This window comes from Otolemur garnettii, unplaced genomic scaffold (genome assembly GCF_000181295.1).
Source record: "Otolemur garnettii isolate 467f Iridium unplaced genomic scaffold, OtoGar3 scaffold00031, whole genome shotgun sequence".
In the NCBI taxonomy this organism is placed as follows: Eukaryota; Metazoa; Chordata; class Mammalia; order Primates; family Galagidae; genus Otolemur; species Otolemur garnettii.
Window position 1 is genome coordinate 6,715,744 of NW_003852426.1, and position 19,701 is coordinate 6,735,444.

At 41.4% G+C, this 19,701-nt stretch overlaps 1 protein-coding gene and 1 pseudogene across 1 annotated transcript in view; both read right to left on the minus strand.

Annotated features, from left to right (window-relative positions):
* Window positions 1-19,701, minus strand: part of SLC26A8 (solute carrier family 26 member 8) — a 68,528-nt gene that overhangs the window by 38,582 nt on the left and 10,245 nt on the right. Inside the window, exons 3-7 of the mRNA XM_012804661.1 lie at window positions 17,048-17,164; window positions 14,638-14,819; window positions 5,041-5,205; window positions 4,282-4,431; window positions 2,503-2,585 (exon numbers count right to left, since the gene is read on the minus strand). Coding sequence (XP_012660115.1) covers window positions 2,503-2,585; window positions 4,282-4,431; window positions 5,041-5,205; window positions 14,638-14,819; window positions 17,048-17,164 — 697 coding nt within the window. The remainder of the gene's footprint in view (window positions 1-2,502; window positions 2,586-4,281; window positions 4,432-5,040; window positions 5,206-14,637; window positions 14,820-17,047; window positions 17,165-19,701) is intronic.
* On the minus strand, window positions 7,989-8,597 carry LOC105886910 (annotated as a pseudogene).

Below are 19,701 nucleotides of genomic sequence, written 5' to 3' on the forward strand. Positions count from 1 at the left end.
TCCTGCCTCAGCCTCCCAAGTAGGTGGGACCACAGGCGCCCGCCACAACGCCCGGCTATTTTTTGGTTGCAGCCGTCATTGTTCTTTGGTGGGCCTGGGCTGGATTCGAACCTGCCACCTTAGGTGTATGTGGCTGGAGCCTTAGCCACTTGAGCCACAAGTGCCGAGTCATCATTTTCTTCACTATCCAACCAATGTCTACTTTAATTCCCTATTTATAACCTATAAGTATCTTGGTGTTTTCTAGGTAATGTGCTAAATAGAGCTATCACTGAATTGCTCAGAGGCAGATATTTAACTTTTTGTCAAATTTCCCCGTTCTTTTCCTTTTAAGAAGTTACATAAGAATGTATACCCAAAGAAGTACATGGTACATCTAACTTATTATCATATATGTATATTAGTAAAGCTTAAATATTGCGTATGACAACACTGAAACTACTACTTTTTCTTCTTACTATTCTGTATAAACATTTAATTCTTGTTAGCAAATTAGGTTGAAAGGGGACACAGCAAGAGCTAATTTAACTTGTTCAGTTTAACCAGTCCCTAGCAACTCTACATAAATACATAATTTTTTTTAAAAAAAGGAATTCAGGCTGGGTGCAGTGGCTCACACTTCTAATCCCAGCACTTTAGGAGGCCAAAGTGGGAGGAAGCTTGAGATCAGGAGTTTAAGACCAATCTGGGCAAGAGAGCAAGACCTCAACTCTACAAAAAAAAAAACAAAAAAAAACTAGCTGGGTATGTTGGCCCACACTTGTAATCCCAACTACTAAGAGGCTGAGGTGGGAGGATTGCTTGAGCCTAGGAATTCAAGGCTGCAGTAAGCTATGAATGTACCACTGTATTCCAATCTGGACAACAGACTGAGACTCTCTCTCTCTCAAAAAAAAAAAAAAAAAAAAAGAGTTCAAAGCTTTGTTTACAATTCAATTTTTGAAATGTTCACTTGTCTATCTATACCCTTGAATCTTATGATAAAAGGTAAGCAAAGCTTGGCTGTGTGGTTTATCAGTCATTAATAACAGAAGTATGTGAGTAAGTAATAAGAGTGGTTATTATTATAGACTTTGTAATTAAGGAGCAATGAGTTCAAATGGTAGCTCTGTCACTGAGTAGCTATGTGATCTTGGACAAGTCATTTAAACTTAGTAAGCCTTAGTTTCCTCAGCCATAAAAAAGAAAAAAAGATATCTATGTCATGGCATTACTGTGAGGAATAAATGAAATAAGGTAAATATGTAAGGCATCCATCCCATTGTTATTCTTGCTATTTTTTCTGAGGGCAGAGACCGTGTCTTATTTATCTTTCTCTTCCTTGATACCTAAGTGCTGCCAGCTCACACTTTTTAATAGACAGAAATTTCAAATGGATTTAGCCATCATCAGATTTCACTGAGAATTGGTAGGATATGAGACCAGTTTAATCTGACTGTGCCAGAGTAGCCTATGTTTTGTTACTCTGGAGTTTAGCCAGTATTCTTGATTCTATGGGATTCCCTATTGCACAACATGAGGAAATGGGCAATGCTCTTCAAAATCCTGCCTGTGAGTTAAGAAACTGCAGTCAATTAGCTAATGTGATTCATCCAATCAAGGTTAAAAAAAAGTATAATTTCCTAATAGAAGTATGAGTGGCACCCCATAGTCACTGGTAGGAATTGTAGTGTAAATTAATTGTTGAGGTCCTAATAACTCCAGAGGCCAGGCTATTTCTACCCAGAGTAAGAAAATTTTGTTGTTCAAGAGCACTTACTCAGTCTAAGTGGGTGAAGGCAGAAGGAACGTTTATCTCCTGCACACTGAGCCATAGGAGAGACGCTAGGAAAACAGAGACATCTCTTGTCCAACTCTTGAGAGTTAATCAGACAGGTACAGAGGTTGAGAGGCCTATAATGCACCATGAACAAAACTTGAGTCTGTATATGCTGCATGTAGTGCAGCAAACAGTTCTTCTTAGGTGGGGGGATTGGCTCTACTATGAAGAGGGAGAAAGAGGCTGACCAGAGAAAAAACAAGGAGTTGTCCTAGCCTTCTCCTTTTGTGAGTCTCTGTGCTCCAAAATGAATTTGGCCAGAGACTGCTAGTAGAAAATACCAGTCAGGTTGTGTGGTCAGAAGCTGAGAGTATCAGAAAGAGGAAAGCAATATTGAAAAGTAGAATTACTGGCCTGGCACGGTGGCTCATGCCTGTAATCCTAGTAGTCTGGGAGGCTAAGGCAAGTGGATTGCTTGAGCCTAGGAGTTTGAGACTAGTCTGAGCAAGAACAAGACCCCATCTCTACTAAAAATAGAAAAACTAGGCAGGCATTGTGGTGGGCACCTATAGTCTCAGCTACTCGGGAGGCTGAGGTAAGAGGATTGCTTAAGTCCAAGAGTTTGAGATTGCTGTAAGCTATGACGCCATAGTACTCTACCCAGGGTGGCAGAGTCTCATTCTTTGAGTCTCACTAAAAAAAAAAAAAGAAAGAAAGAAAGAAAGAAAAGTAGGATTACTGACCTATAAGGAATCATGTCAATAAGTGTGTGGCTTGTTTCTGTGGCCATGCTTATCCTGTTTGCAAGTGCAGTGAAGCCAAGAATCTGCAGAGGGTTAAAAAAAAAAAGCATATGATTATCTAAATATTATGCATTGCTTCTAGGAATAGAAGTGCTCTGTTTCAAAACAAACAAACAAAATAAAACTTCTACATAGAAAAAGATGGAAATTCACAAACACTGAGTATGGATTTGTCTTATGTTTGTCAGAAAGAAGAAAGGAGTGAATAATTGACAGTAAAAAAGTATTAATAGTAGTTGACTTTGGATGGTGCAACTAAGAGGTATTTTTTTTTCCCTTTCCCCTTTATTATTTATTTATTTATTTATTTTTGAGACTGAGTCTTAAGCTGTTGCCCTGGGTAGAGTGCCATAGTGTCATAGCTCCCAGCAACCTCCAACTCAGGGGCTCAAGCAATCCTCTTGCCTCAGTTTTTTTCTTTTCTTTTTCTTCTTTTTCTTTTTTTGTACCAACAGGGTCTCGCTTTTTGCTCAGGCTGGTCTTGAACTTGTGAGCTCAAGCTATCGACCTGCCTAGGCCTCCTAAAGTGCTAGGATTACAGGCAAGAGCCACCATGCCAACCTCCTTTCCCCTTTTTAAAAACAATCTCGTCATATTTTTCAAAATTTTTAGAATGATACTGAATTTCTTTTGTAAGGAAAAAAACCCTGTATTTTTGAAAATTTATGAGAAAGAGGCAATAAATAAAAGTGCTTAAAAATAAGCATGTTTTGAGGGAATTAATCATCTATTGTTAATGGTTAATAAAGTATTATAAACTTAAAAATTGCCAAGAGAGTAGATCTTAAATGTTCTCACAACAAAAAATGGTAAGTATATAAGGTGATGGATATGTTAATTAGCATGATTTAACCATTTCTCAGTGTCTACACATATCAAAATATCATGTTGTACACTGTAAATGTACATAATTTTTATTTGTCAACTATACTCTCATTTACAAATGTTTAAGGAAAATAAAAATAAGTAAACTAAGCATGTTTTACAAATATAAACATATATGTATTTAAAACTGAATGTGTTCAGCTTTGGCATAGTCAACATATTTTTTTTTTAATTCTTATATTATCTAACCATGAATTCCAGACATCAAAAACACCTACTAGATTTGATCCTGCAATCCCATTACTGGGCATCTACCCAGAAGGAAAAAAATCCTTCTATCATAAAGACACTTGCCCTAGACTGTTTACTGCAGCTCAATTTACAATTGCCAAAATGTGGAAATAGCCTAAATGCCCACCAACCCAGGAACGGATTAACACGCTGTGGTATATGTATACCGTGGAATACTATTCCACCATTAAAAAAATGGAGACTTTACAGCCTTTGTATTAACCTGGATGGAAGTAGAACACATTATTCTTAGTAAAGCATCATAAGAATGAAGAAGCATGAATCCTATGTTTTCAATTTTGATATGAGGACAATCGATGACAATTAATGACAGCGTAGGGGTGGGGGGAAGGGAGGAGCAGAGAGAAAAAGGAGGGTGGGGTGGGGGAAAGGAAGAGCAGAGAGAGGGAAGGAGCAAGTGGGTGGGGTCTTGGTGTGTGCCACACCTTTTGGGGGCAAGACACGATTGTAAGAGGGTCTTTACCTAACAAATGCAATCAGTGTAACCTGGTTTCCTGTACCCTCAATGAATCCCCAACAATAAAAATTAAAAACAATTCTTATATTATCTAACCATGAATTCCAGGCATCAAAAACACTTACCAGAAATAATTCCATGGGAAACTCGATGGGATAGCGATTGAAAGAAATCCTGATACATTTGTTGATTCTCAGAGCAACAACAGCAGTTAGAAATAGCAGAATACTAGTGGAGTTAGCTTTTGGAAGGGCTAGACAATAATTCATTATGTTCTGAAAGAAAAATTATAGAGGCTTAGAAAGGGATATAATAATTGCATAAATCTAGAAAATGACACTTATTCTAGTTTAGTTTAGAAAGAAGCTCTTAGGTAGAGTTGCTAAAAGGTCTTTATGGGCATATCATAACAGTGAGGGTGGGGACATATTTTAAGTTGAAAAAGAAATTAAAAGAGGCAGTAATGTTCAACAAGGATAGAATACACTTTATTTGTTTCGGTGTAACAGAAAGGACATAGGTCATCTGTTCATGATATATAGCTACAGCATCTTGCAGGACAAATTTTAATGCAAATCATGTAAGTTTAAAAGACTGAGCTGAAGTTAGTTTTTTTTTTGGCCGGGGCTGGGTTTGAACCCACCACCCTTGGCATAAGGGGCTGGCACCCTACTCCTTGAGCCACAGGAGCCACCCCTGAGCTGAAGTTGTTAATGCAACAGGAAACATAGTCTAACTGGCATCTGCAATTAAACAGGACTTAGATCTAGGAGAGAGGAAACTATTCCTAGGACTCTAGCAGGAGTTTCTCTGCTGGGGCCCACTTCTCTTTGGAGGCAAGGGGAGGGACACTGTAACCGTAGGTGAAGGTTGAAATTACTCACGTAGAAGAAGGCGATGGGACCAGAGTGGAAACTAATCATAACCCCGAAGACGAAAGTCAGCTGGGACAATATGACGTGCAGTGCGGTAGCAGCCAGATAGGCACTGATTGCAGCCTCCGGAAGGTATGTGGTAACTAAGCCCAAACCCATCATGCCCATTAACAGCTGCAGGGGTTCAGATGGAAAAGAAAAACAGAGTGGGGCAGAACATCTTCAAACTAGCAATGACACCAGTGGCCCTATCCAGGGGCCCCAAAGCCCCTTCTCAGAAGGGCTTCCAGTAAGTAAGTTAAGTTAGGCCCCTTGTATAACTCTCGAGTCTCTCCTTCCCTAATGAACAGAACTTGACCAGAAGCTCCCAACAAGCACTAACTCACATCTTTTTCTCCTTTCTTCATGAGCATTGTTAGCTAGGTAAATTAAATTCAGGAATCTACTGCCCCCTAGGTTGCTTTGGGGAAACAGCGGCAAGGTGATCAAAAAAGCCTTTGCCTTATTAAAGGCCCTTTCCTTAGAAGCTTTGATAGTCCTTTTCAGGAGAGGTTTAACAACCCTAGTAGTACATAGTACAATTATCTATGAGGAATGCAGCATATCACAAAGGAAAAGAGAAGTCAAAAAAACTGGGATCCAGCTCAAATTTCTTGGCCTTTGACTCTTTGAGAATGATGGCACTGAATTTATGTGTTCAAGATTACGTATGTACTGAATATATAAATAAAGAAGGTATTTTATAGGTCCAATACATATATAAGATATAAATATGTTAAATAAGAAAATTTTATACACACACAAAAGATCTAAAAGGATAGGCACTGAACTGTTACAGAAGCTACCTTTGAAGAATGGGATTAGAGGTTGGGGATAACACTTTCTATACTTTTTTACAGTTTGAGCTAATCAACTTTTATTTATTTATTTTTTTGACAGGAAATTTCTTTTTTAAATTATGAACTCAATCCATTTGGTGTATTTCAAAAGGGCAGTACTTTTCTTCATTAATCAGTGAAAGAAGTTAGAAATCAACTTCCAGACTCAGTGCCGATAGCTCAAACAGCTAAGGCACCAGCCACGAAAATCAGAGCTGGCAGGGTCAAATCCAGCCTGGGCCTGCCAAACAACAATGACAACTACAACCAAAAAATAGCTGGGTGTGTTGACGGGCACCTGTAGTCCCAACTACTTGGGAGGTGGAGGCAAGAGAATTGCTTAAGTCCAGGAGTTGGGAGATTGCTGTGAGCTGTGACATCATGGCACTCTACCCAGGGTGACAGCTTGAGGCTCTGTCTCAAAAAAAAAAAAAAAACCAAGAAATCAACTTCCAAAAAAATCAGCAAATGGCAAACAAATTTCCTTAAAGTCACAGTCACATATATAGTGCATCCTAGAAAAGAGGAGGGGCAAGACAGGTTCCACCCACTTTCATGACTTTCATCAAATACTGGATCTACTCAAGAGGTGGAGAGAAAAGGCAACTTTCAAAAAGGAGTATGTTGGCTTGTGTCCATAGCTCAGTGCTTAGGGTGCTGACCACATGCACCGGGGCTGGGGTTTGAATCTGGCCCAGGAATGCTAAACAACAATGGCAACAACAACAACAAAATAGCCTGGCATTGTGGCAGGCGCCTGTAGTCCCAGCTTCTTGGGAGGCTGAGGCAAGAGAATCGCTTAAGCCCAGGAGTTTGAGGTTGCTGTGAACTGTGATGCCATGGCAGCTACTGAGGGCAACATAGTGAAACTCTGTTTTAAAAAAACCAAAAAGGAGTATGTTATTAAGTGAGGCATTCATTTACTATACTCCTTCCTAAGAGCACCATGGGGAACACGTTTTCTAAACTAGATCTAAAATGTGGAACGTGGAATCAATCCATCCTCTTCCCCTTAAAAGGCTGTCCACTGGTTAATGAATTAAAAAAAAAAAAAACACTAAAAAACAAATCACACAGACAGTGCCTGTGGCTCAGTGGGTAGGGCACCAGCCCCAAATACCGAGGGTGGCAGTTCGAACCTGGATCCTGGCCAAACTGCAACAAAAAAATAGCCAGGCATTGTGGCAGGGGCCTGTAGCCCCAGCTACTCGGGAGGCTGAGGGAAGAGAATCACCTAAGCCCAAGAACTGGAGGTTGCTGTGAGCTTTGACACCATGCCCTCTACCAAGGACAATAAAGTGAGAATCTGTCTCTACAAAAAAAAAACAAACAAAAAAAACAGATTCCAAAAACAGAAGGGGGGAATAAAAGGACACTAAGATGTCCCAGAATACTCTCTAGAGTGGAACTAGGGAGCAGCTTCAACAATTCAAATTAGTTGGGCAGCACCTGTGGTTCAAAGGAGTAGGGCACTGGCCCCATATGCCGGAGGTGGCTGGTTCAAATCCAGCCCTCTGCCAGAAACTGCAAAAATAAATAAATAAAGGCAATTTAAATTAGTCTATTACAGAGTCATCACAAGCATATCTTGCTCTAAAAAAAAAAAAATTTTTTTTTTTGGAAACAACAAAAAAACTAGTACACAATTACTCAAAATTAACTAGTATTGGGAAGGGAAAGGGAGGGCCATACCTAGGTGCCTCATCTGACACCATGTGCAGTGGATGCCTGTATGTAAGTGCAGGGCATTTGTCGTTATTGCAAAAATTTTAATTTTTTTTTACAAGTTGTCCCCCTGGGTAGAGTGCCATGGCATCACAGCTCATAGCAACCTCCAACTCCTGGGCTCAAGCGAGTCTCCTGCCTCAGCCTCCCAACTAGCTGGGACCACAGGTGCCCACCACAACACCCAGCTATTTTTTGGTTGCAGCTATCATTGTTGTTTGGCGGGCCCGGGCTGGATTCAAACCCACCACCTTAGGTGTATGTGGCTGGGGCCCTAGCCACTTAAGCCATAGGTGCCAAAACATAATTTTTAATCTTTAGTTTGATTTAAACATTGCTTTTAGTATGATGCCATCACCAGCTGTGCAGAAAGGGCTCTGGAGAGATGTTCAGCAGCACACACCGGCAGCTCTTCTTCAGTTCTGGAGGTTCCAGGGCAGCCAATATTGCTTCATCAACTACATTCTTTAGGCCTATCTGTGTTAAGTGCAGAACACTCCACATACTTGACAGCCTTCAGGTCAGGGGCCAGCTTTTCAGCAGTCTCTGGTGTGATAGGCTTCTGTTTGTTCTTGCCAAGTTTTTCAATAGTAAGAGTCATCTCTGAGATCAATTTGGTTCTCAACAAGCAAGAAAGGGAGTCTTTGGACAGTGGTGAGTTATCTCAGACACCCACTTTTCTTTCACATTTTCAAATGAGGATGGAGAGACCACTGAAAAATAGACTAGAAATACATCTGTTTGTGGATAATTCAGTGATCATAATCTGTCATAATCCTCTTGCCCTGTAGTATCAGAAAGTTCAAGAGCATATGGCTCATCACAAATGATAACTGTGACTGCATAGTTGTCAAAAACAGTTGGAAAATATTCAGATGGAAATTTGTTTGTTGTATAGGATATCAGGAGACATGTTTTACCAACAGCACTATAACCTACCACAACACACTTAATTGTCTACATTGCTGAAATAGTTTTATATTCACTTTAAATATTTCGAATCTGATGTTGACCCCAGTGTCTCCACTAGGGCATTGGCAGCACTCAACGATTATCTTTTATAATAAAAAACACAATTATTGGCTGGGCACATGTGGCTCAAGTGGCTAAGGCGCCAGCCATATATACCTAAGGTGGCGGGTTCGAATCCAGCCCAGGCCCACCAAACAACAATGACGGCTGTAACCAAAAAATAGCCGGGCATTGTGGCAGGCGCCTGTGGTCCCAGCTACTTGGGAGGCTGAGGCAGGAGACTCGCTTGAGCCCAGGAGTTGGAGGTTGCTGTGAACTGTGATGCCACAGCACTCTACCAAGGGGGACAGCTTGAGGCTGTGTCTCAAAAAAAAAACCAAACCCACAATTGTTGGGGTAGGTAGATCAGTTAGATATGAGTAAGAAGAGAGGAGGCGAGTGAACTGAGGGTGAGTGTGTAGAAAGATAAAGGGAATTTTTGTGGGACTCTCTTGAAATAGCTTGAGAATTCAAGGTGAACTTGAGAGAATCAGGGATGGATGCCATGACATATCCATAAAAGGAGACTATAAAGGGAGGAAATCCACCCTCACTAGTTCTTGGTACTCCATTGGACAATTCAAATACTGTGGCACTTCCACACTGGATGAAAACAATAAAAGCCTAGAGATCCTAAGCAGCCAGGCCAGAGTCCTGGTGGACAAAGGCCTGCTCCTGCCCTGTGAAGTGTACTTTCCCTTCCTTTCAGCTTGCAAGACAGTCCTTTTTCTACCTTTGCTTTGTTGCCTGCTATCATTTTTCATAGTGGGTAGATAAGAAACAAGGGATTCTGGGCACAACCAGTAACACCATTAGAAAATCCATGATTAGAGGATGAGTCCCAATCCCCTTAATTTTTCTTTTTTTTTTTTGGAGGCAGAGCTAAAGCTGGCACCCTGGGTAGAGTGCTATGGCGTCATGGCTTATAGCAACTTCCAATTCTTGGGCTCAAGTTTTGTTTTTTTTTTTTCAACTTTCTTTTCTTTTTTTTTTTTTTTATTGAATGGTAACTGTGTACATTGATGCACTTTGGGGCTCAAGTTTTTGCCTCAGTTTTTCTATTTTTAGTAGAAACGGGGGTCTCAATTTTTGCTCAGGCTGGTCTCGAACCCGTGAGCTCAAGCAATCCACCTGCCTTGGCCTCCCAGAGTGCTAGGATTATAGGCATGAGCCACCATGTCCGGCCCCCAATCCCTTAAGAGAGTAGGTTAGAAACTGGTACAGCTCTTGGCCAGGCGCAGTGGCTCACATCTGTAATCCTAGCACTCTGAGAGGCCGAGGCGGGTGGATTACTTGAGTTCGCGAGTTCGAGACCAGCCTGAGCAAAAGCGAGACCCCATCTCTACTAAATATAGAAAAACTGTTGAGCCCAAGTTGGAGGTTGCTGTGAGCTATGATGCCACGCACTCTACCCAGGGCACAGCTTGAGACTCTGTCTCAAAAAAAAAAGAAAATTGGTACAGCCCAATGAAGACAATTCATTAAGTGGGGGAAAGAACAAAATGGGAGTCTTAGAGCCTAGTATTGTCACCACTTCACTGTCCATTGCTCTCAGAAAACAAACAATTTAGAACCAATACATCTTTTGGCTTTAAAAGCTTTTGCTTCAAAGCTTGTCATCAGCCATGAACCGCTTAATCTCCTGTCATTACTGCTCATACGCACTTATACTATAGTCAGGCCAATGTACCTCCTAGTTTCTGTGTAATTGGCTGATTCCTGTTTCTATGCTTAACCCACAAAGTCCTCTTTTCCTTTTTTTTTTTTTCCATTTCTGCCAGTTTGTGTGCATTCTCTTTTTCAAGAGCTCTATAAAATTCTTCTCCTTAGAGAGGTGTGGTGAAAGCATGGTTCCCAGGGTTGGAGAACTTGGCTTCAGCCCGGGCCCTGCCATTCACTGGCTATGGGAGTGTGGACAAGGTAACTCTCTGAGCCTCAGTTTCCTCATCTTCAAAACGTGACTAATAAACCACAGTGTTTTCTATGGATTAAAATTATATAACATGCGTAAAACAACTAGTTCAAATGTGAAAACAGTGATAGATAAAAATACATATCATTTTCATGCCATCCTTTCCTTCCACCCTTCCTACAAACGGCAAATATCTTCAAATACCACAGAACTCTTTTCCCCCCATAGGGGTGTGGCATCAGAGTCAGTGTTAACATTAACATAATATTCTAGGCAGCCACTGCCAATCAGTCAGAGCTGACCTGTGAGGTGAAACCTACCCCGCCCTTACAGAAAGCTGGTACTAAATGTTGAATGAATGAAAGAAGGGACTCAATAAATAGTTGTTTCCTTCCCAGACAACTCCAATTCAACTAAACATTGTTCTTTTACTTCATGTTCTTTCAGCACTGAACTCTTCACTTTTATAAATATATATATATATATATATTTTTTTTTTTTTTTTTTTTGAGACGGAGCCTCAAGCTGTCCCCCTGGGTAGAGTGCCGTGGCATAGCTCACAGCAACCTCCAACTCCTGGGCTCAAGCGAGTCTCCTGCCTCTGCCTCCCAAGTTGCTGGGACCACAGGCACCTGCCACAACGCCTGGCTATTTTTTTTCAGTTGCAGCCGTCATTGTTGTTTGGTGGGTCCGGGCTGGATTTGAACCCACCACCTTAGGTGTATGTGGCTGGCACCTTAGCCACTTGAGCCACAGGCGCTGAGCCATGAATATTATTTTGTACTTCAAGATAACCCGGAGCATAGATTCTGGAGACAGACAACTGAAACTGAATCCCAGTTTGGTATCTGTCTCACTGACTGTATGACTTTGGGCAATTTACCTAACCTCTCTCTGCTATGTTTCCTTAAAGTAAAGACGACCCTAATAGCTTATCCTCGAGAAGAGTTGTTGTGAGGATCAAATGAAGTAATGCAGGTAAAGTGCCTAGAACATTCTCTAGCACATAGCAATAAATGTTAGTTAGGTATTATTATCTAGTTCAGTCTCTCTCTCCCGCCGTCCTCCGTCTCTCTCTCTCTCTCTGTCCCTCCTTTATTTCTCTGACTTGTCCACAGGGAAGGACGCAGACCCCGTCCAGAGCCACCTCGGGAGCCACCTCTCCCACCCTGGCATCCTCTGTGTCCCCCTGCTCTGATTCAAACTCCTTCATGCGCGTCACGCAGTGGAGGTGCTGGTGCTCACAGGCTAGGAAGTTGGGGAAGCTGTCGCACTTGCCCTTGAGCTGCGTGCAAGCGATGAGGTAGTGGGCGCAGTGGCGCTGCTGCGGGAGCTTCAGCTGTGCGTGGTTCATTTTCTATTGCATGGCCACCATCTCGCATTCCTTGCGCTAGGGGAAGACAAAGTCTAGCAGGAAAGTGGGAATCCACTGAGGAATCTCCCCGGTAATAGTGAGCCAGGTGCGCCCCCAATGGCTGCTGTCGCTGCAGGCCCCTCCTGTAGTCTAGGGACTCTTGCTCCTACCCGGAAGTACTGCCCTTTTCCCAGACTTCTTATTGGATTTTATTTTTAATTTGAGGCAAGGTGTCGCTCTGTCACCTAGAGTTGTAGAGTGCAGAGCATCATAACTCACTGCAGCCTCTAACTTCAGGGCGCCAGCGATTGCTCCTGCCTCAGCCTCCTGAGTAGCTGCGACTACAGGTGACAGCCACCACGGCTGGATAATAAATTATTTTTTGTAAAGATGGGAGTCTTTCTATATTCTCCATGCTGTTCTTGAACTCCTGGCCTCGAGGAATCCTCCCACCTCAGCCTCCCAAAGTGCAGAGATTATGGGTGTGAGCCACCACGTCCAGCCTGCTAGTTTATTTTTTGACAAAGCTCTGGCAGAAGGGGAGGATGCCACCTTGTTACTTCCCGGTAGAGGCAGAAGTCCAGGTTCCCCACTTGGCCTTTACTGACACCGGAGGCAATAGGAATTCTTCATTATTGCTGAACAAAGTTGAATGTTCTGGTTCCCAACTAGGCCTCCCATTGATAGCACTTTGGCTGGGAGAGGCAGGAATGCCTTTACTTCTTCCCATATGGCCTCCACTGACACCTAAGCAGAGGAAAGTCCGCCTCACTACTGCTGCTGAGAGGGGAAACACCTGGATCTTCACTAGGCCTCTTCCAGGAATGAGAGTTTTGACTTCCTATTTAGCTTTCTCTGCTACCACCCAAACTGGGAGGTTGGGTGTCTTATAGCTGGGTGAAGGTAGAAGTCTAGGTTCCTCATCTGGCTTTCGTTGGCCTGGGTGGAGGTAATAATCAGCTATGGTTTTTTTTTCCCCTTGATTTTGGCTGGAGTATTTATTTATTGTCTAAATGTTTTTGGTCTTGCTAGCCTTTCCTCGCCCTGTGGCTATAGAAAAGCAGGCTTTTTACCTGTGTGGATAACATGAAAAACAAAAAACAAAAGCTGGCTTTTGTTGTGAAAAAAAATTTTTTTTGTCTATATCTGTTAGCATTTTGAGTTTTGGGCTTCTTCAGCTCTATGCTTAGGTATATCTGGCAAAAATAAAACCCAAAGAAATCACCACAGTGTCATTCCTTGGGTCTTGAAATTTCAAGCCATTCTGCCCTTCTCATCATCTTTTAGAGTCTCGTTTTGTTTATTTTATGTATCCTGTCCAACATTTTTAGTTGTACTTCGCAAAAAGAATAGGGAAAAGTATATCCATTCCATCTTCCTGGAAATGGAATGTCCTCTCCTTCTTTAGATGAAAAAAGCTGAGGTTTGAAGGAGGGAAGAGAACATGTCTGAGTCCACTTAGATAATTAGGAGGTTGCTGACATATTGCTTGTATTCTGTATTCTCCCACGAGATTGAACTGCTTAACCACAGGAATTCTATCCTCTTTTTTTATTTTTGGTTTCTCTTTAAATACCAAATTCATTTCCCAGTATTTAGTAATTATACCTTATTGATGCTCACTATGTGACAAGCTCTGGGCTGAATACTTTGCATGCATTTTCTCAATCCTCATAAGAACACTAAAAACAAATATTACTCCCCGTTTACAAATGAGGAAACTGAAGCCCACAAAGGGCCAAGTTTACTGAAGTTCGTACAGCTCATAAGTGTCAGGGCTGGAGCCCACTATGATAGTCTGCCTTTGTAGGCTTCCAGAAAATCCTTCCCCAATGAAATACAGTCCCCAGGGGATCAATGAAAAATCAGCTATAAAATAGGTTAGTTAGGAAAAAAGAGAAAAAAAGCTGGAAGATGTGACTTTAATTTAGCAGGTAGGAGGCTCTCAGATTAAAATTAAAGACACTGCCAAAATAAGTTTTGGACTTTTTTTTTTTTTGAGACAGAGCCTCAAGCTGTCCCCCTGGGTAGAGTGCCATAGCATCACAGCTCACAGCAACCTCCAACTCCTGGGCTCAAGCGAGTCTCCTGCCTCTGCCTCCCAAGTAGCTGGGACTACAGGCGCCTGCCACAACATCTGGCTATTTTTTGGTTGCAGCCATCACTGTTGTTTGGTGGGCCCAGGTTGGATTCAAACCCACCAACTCAGGTGTATGTGGCTGGCGCCTTAGCTGCTTGAGCCACAGGTGCTGAGCCATAAGTTTTGGATTTTAATAAATCATTATATTATTGTCCTTTAGCTGTGGCCCCTGTCAATGCAGAAAAAGGATTCCAGGTCTGACCCTAATAGTTACTAACTCAAAGTATACTATGTGAGCCTATTAAGATATTCTTGCTGAAAGAATATAAATTAATTTTTAAAAAGGTAAAATCAGGAATGGAACTCTGGACCATAGTCCCTAGGATCCTTCTTTGTCTTAGAGAAGAAGGGACTGATGAGAGTGTTCAGTATCTCATCCTAAATCAGTGGGGGATGATTTCTGAGGAGGGAGAAGTTTTGTCACCAAGGAGACAGCCTCTTCCACACATCCTACAAGTTTCTAAAAAATAAATCACTGGAGTTCCAGATGTATCACAACAGATCATGGGAGCAATTAAAAGAAGGGCTCTCTTTGTAGTCCCTTTACTCAGTTTTTTTTTCAGGGGTTCAGAAGTTCAGATCCTACCTGAATAATCCCAGTCAGAAAAGTTGTGGTTGCTACCACGTTTAAGGATTTATTATAGCCTGTAAAGTAGTAGGGGACAGAAAAGTCTTCTTTGATGAAAGTTCCCAGGATCAGGTGACCGTTGTTGAATGGGCTCACTTTCAGAACATTAATCATCAGAGCGCTCAAAAGGAAGAAGGAACCTATGGGAGAAGATGTTAGAGGCAGTAGGTGAGGTTTCCAGTCTAGGTAAACTGATGGATATTGACAAAGCAAGGCATGGTTTGATTTTGTATTGTCCTTGATTTGAAGAACTTTTCTTCTTTGAAAGTGGCGATCGAGGGTGAGGCCTGTGGCTCAGTGAGTAGAGTGCCAGCCCCATATACTGAGGGTGGTGGGTTCAAACCTGACCCTGGCCAAATTGCAACAAAAAAATAGCTGGGCATTGTGGTGGGCACCTGTAGTCCCAGCTACTCGGGAGGCTGAGGCAAGAGAATCAATCGCCTAAGCCCAAGAGCTGGAGGTTGCTGTGAGCTGTGACGCCACAGTACTTTACCCAGGGCGACAAAATGAGACTCTCTCTCAAAAAAAAGAAAAGAAAGTGGTGATCAAGAAGTAATAAAGCAGGAAAGAGAACTGTGGCTGCACATATCGCCACTGAATTTAGATTTGGTGGTTCAGGTATTTAGTCTCTTTATTTAGGGGCATATGGAGTGGGACGGAAAGAGAAATAGGTGTCAGGTTCAGCTGTTGTGCCTGCTCTTTAAAAGTGAGATGATAGTGAAAAGATCAGAAAACAATGCTAATTAATAACAATTGGAAGAAAAATAATAGACAACACTTCCAAAGGATTTACTACGTGCAAGATGACACTGAGCTAAACCTGTTTCAAACATTATTTCATTAACTCCTCATATTGACATACACACATATAGGAGCAAAGGCAAATCTTACCTTTAAAGTTACCTAACAGACACAAAACTCTAACAGCCTTATAATCAGTATTTGTAAAAAACGGTGAGGTGCCCAAGAAACTTACAAATATGGGAATAAAATTATTCTCTTGGTGTTCAAATGTAAAATGAACACATAATGGATTTGAATAAATGTATGTAATACTGTTCTTAAATAAGGCAGAGTAGCATGTCACATCTACAAGGATGGGATACTTATCAGACCAAATATACAAAACATATTAGGAGAAAGAGTGTGCCAATCAGAGTGGTCATGTTGGCTGAATGCTCAGTGGGGAAGCCCAGCAAAAGGAATCTCATTGAATAAATGTCAACTTTTAACAAGTATGGTCCTTGAAATAGTCATTACTAATTATAAATTAGTAGATGGACTTTTGACTCAGGGAAGGAAAGTACTTATCTCATGGACTTTAGTGTTTTGATTATAATGACAGCATTTTCTCATTGTGAAATAAGAAGCTGGCATGCTGCATTACAAATCAGCCCCATGGAGTTAGGTTATCATGGGTATAGCTGCAAGATAGATCTGGGAGTATTGGCAAAATCATTTCTGGATCTTTTGCATCGAGGGCAGCCAGATTCCAACATGTGGCAATTTCATCAGGAAAAGTACCTCCACTCTCTTATTCTTCTGGGGAACATCTTGCTAGCCTGTTTTTTTTTTGTGTGTGGTGACATTAAAAATGACACACTAGGCTTAGCGCCCATAGCACAGTGGTTACAGCGTCAGCCGTATACACTGAGGGTGGTGGGTTCAGACTCAGCCAGGGCCAACTAAACAACTGCAACAAAAAAATAGCTGGGCATTGTGGCAAGCGCCTGTAGTCTCAGCTACTTGGAAGGCTGAGGCAAGAGAATTGCTTAAGCCCAAGAGTTTGAGGTTGCTGTGAGCTGTAACATCATAGCACTCCACTGAGGACAACATAGTGAGACTCTGTCTCAAAAAAAAAAAACAAAACAAAAAAACAACTTCACACTAGGGGAAGTATTTATTTCTACAATGTGAACACTAACCATATGGATGGAACGTCCATCTTCTGCCTCCTTTCTTTCTATCTTAAAGATAGTTGTTATTGTTGTTGCTTGAGACAAGGTCTCACTTTGTTGCCTGGGCATGAGGGCAGTTGCATGATCCTAGCTCACAACAATCTCAAATTCTTGGGTGCAAAAGATCCTCCTGCCTCAGCCTCCCAAGTAGCTGGGACTACAGACATGCCCAGCTAATTTTTCTATTTTTAGTAGGGACAGAGTAGGGGAGTCTCACTATGTTGCTCAGGCTGGTCTTGAACTCCTGACCTCAAGCAATCCCCTACCTTGGCTTCCCAAAGAGCTGGAATTATCAATGTGAGCTACTGTGCCCAGCCTAAAGATGCTTTTATATTGGGTTCCTTAGCAATAACTAAATGATTGAGGTGGAAATTTCATCAACCTCCTGTGTATTTCAGTACTGAACTCACCAATGGACATTTGATGACATGATCCAAAGATTGCATAAATTACTGAAGAACAGAAAGCTGCATAAGTGACATTGAGAGGAGGAATCAGTTGCCTTGTCAGCAAACTAAGCGTCAGGCCTGAAAAGCAAGATGATTTAAGAAAAGGTAGCTTGGATTTTAAAAGGCATCTTAAATAAAAACTGCAAAGCATATTTAAGATATAAATGATCCTGTGTGTAGCCAACTGAGTGTGGTAGTAGTATCCTTTGACCTACAGCCCTTCATTCATACTTTTTATTATCTCCTTAATTCCTTTCTATTTTGCCACATGCTTTTACACCTCAATTTTGTATCATAGGCTGAAACAACTTTCACTGAGGTTTTAATGCTAAACATGGAAAGCAAATACTGCAGCAATAGACAGCTAATTCCAACAGCTGAGAAGCAGCTCTTGTCCCAGCCCTAGTCTAGCACAAGAAGGTTCTGGGAATTCTCCAAGGCTGAAGATAAAACTGAAGAACAGGGCAAGAATTGCACTTAAATGGCTTGACTCAAAGTTGGTGTGTGTTTCTTCTCTTCCACATGCCATTCACTCTAATCTCTTCCTTTAGCTCCTTTTTCAATACATATTTTCATTTCTGGGAAGCATCATGAGAATTTAGAAATGTTGATGCAAAGGAATTAAGATACATGGTGTCATTATTTCTTTTCTTTTGAGACAGGGTCTTGCTCTGTTGCCCTGGGTAGAGTGCAATGGCATCATCACAGCTCACAGCAACCTCAAATTCCTGGGCTCCAGTCATCCTCCTGCCTTTGCCTCCTTAATAACTGGAACTATAGTGACCACACCCACTAATTTTTTCTATTTTTAGTAGAGATGGGGTCTTGCTCTTGCTCAGGCTGGTCTTGAACTCCCTTCTCAGTCTCACAGAGGACTAGGATTATAGGCATTAACCACCATGTCTGGCTGGTATCCTCTTTTTGATGTTTCAAACCACCACCTCCTGCCCTGAGGGCCTGTCCTCAAATTACATCATACTAATATACTCCTTCAAATTTAGTTATGAATTTAGTGAGCCAGTTTATTATCTTAGAAAAGCAAGTCTTATTTTATCATAAAGACATGTGCACATGAATGTTTATAGGAACACAATTTGCAATCCACAAAGATGTGGAAATAACCCAAGTGCCTTTCAATACATGAATGATTAATAAACTATGGTATATGTACAATATGCAGTATTATTCAGCCATAAAAAAGATAAAGATTTTGTATTGTTTTTCTAAGATAATAAATAATCTATAGATTTAATGTAGCAGGATTTTTTATAGATATAGATAAGCTAATTCTAAAATTTATATGAAAGAACAGCTAAAACAATTTGAAAAAAAAGTCAAAGGAATCACACTACCTAATTTTAAGACTCTCTGTAAAGATATAGTAACTACATACCACAAAAGATATGTGATATTTGCAAAGGGGTAGTAGACATAGAGACCAACGGAACAGAACAGAGTTCTGAAATAGACCCACAAAAAATATGGCTATTTGCAAAAACAATTCATTGGAGATAGCCTTCTTTTAAAATTATGTTGAAAGTGCAACAAAAAAATCTTGCACTAATTTCACATAAGTGAAAAACATTGACCTAAACTTTATACATTATATAAAGATTAACTAAAAATGGATCATAGGTCTAAATGTAAAACATAAAATTATAAGATGTTTAGAAGACAGTCTTTGTGACCTGGGAACTAGATGAAGAAGTCTCATATATGACAGTAAAAGTGCTTTTAATGGATATAAAAGAAAAAATAATTGACAAATTGGACTTCATAAAAATTATAGTAGTTTGATAAAGACACTGTCAAGAGAATAAAAAGATAAGCTATAGACTGAGAAAAAGTATTTGCAAATCACATATTTGACAAGGGACTTATTTCTAGACCATGTAAGGAATCTCACAAATCGACAATAAGAAAACAAAAATCCCTTGGCCAGGCATGGTAGCTCATGCCTGTAATCCTAACACTCTGAGAGGCTGAGGTGAGAGGATCGCTTGAGCTCAGGAGTTTAAGACCAGCAAGAGTGAGACCAGCCTGACCAAGAGTGAGCCCCCATCTCCACTAAAAATACAAAAATAGGCTATGCATTGTGGAAAGTGCCTGTAGTCCCAGCTACTTGGGAGACTGAGGCAAGAGGATTGCTTGAGCTGAGCAGTTTGAGGTTGCTGTGACCTAGGCTGTTGCCATGGCAGTCTAGCCTGGGCAACATGGGGAAGGGAAGGGTAGGGAAGGGGAGGGAAAGGGAGGGGAGGAGACAGAAGGGAAGGGGAGAGGGAGGGAGAAGAAAGAAATCCTAATGAAAATGGAGAAAGTACTTGACTAGGTACTGCAGCAAAGAAGACATGAGGATAGCAAATAAGTATATGAAAAGATGTTCAACCTCGGCTCGGCGCCTATAGCTCAACCGGCTAAGGTGCCAGCCACGTACACCTAAGGTGGCGGGTTCGAATCCCCAGCCTGGACCCGCCAAACAACGACGGCTGCAACCAAAAAATAGCCGGGCGTTGCGGTGGGCGCCTGTGGTCCCAGCTACTTGGGAGACGGAGGCAGGAGACTCGCTTGAGCCCAGGAGTTGGAGGTTGCTGTGAGCTGTAATGCCACGGCACTCT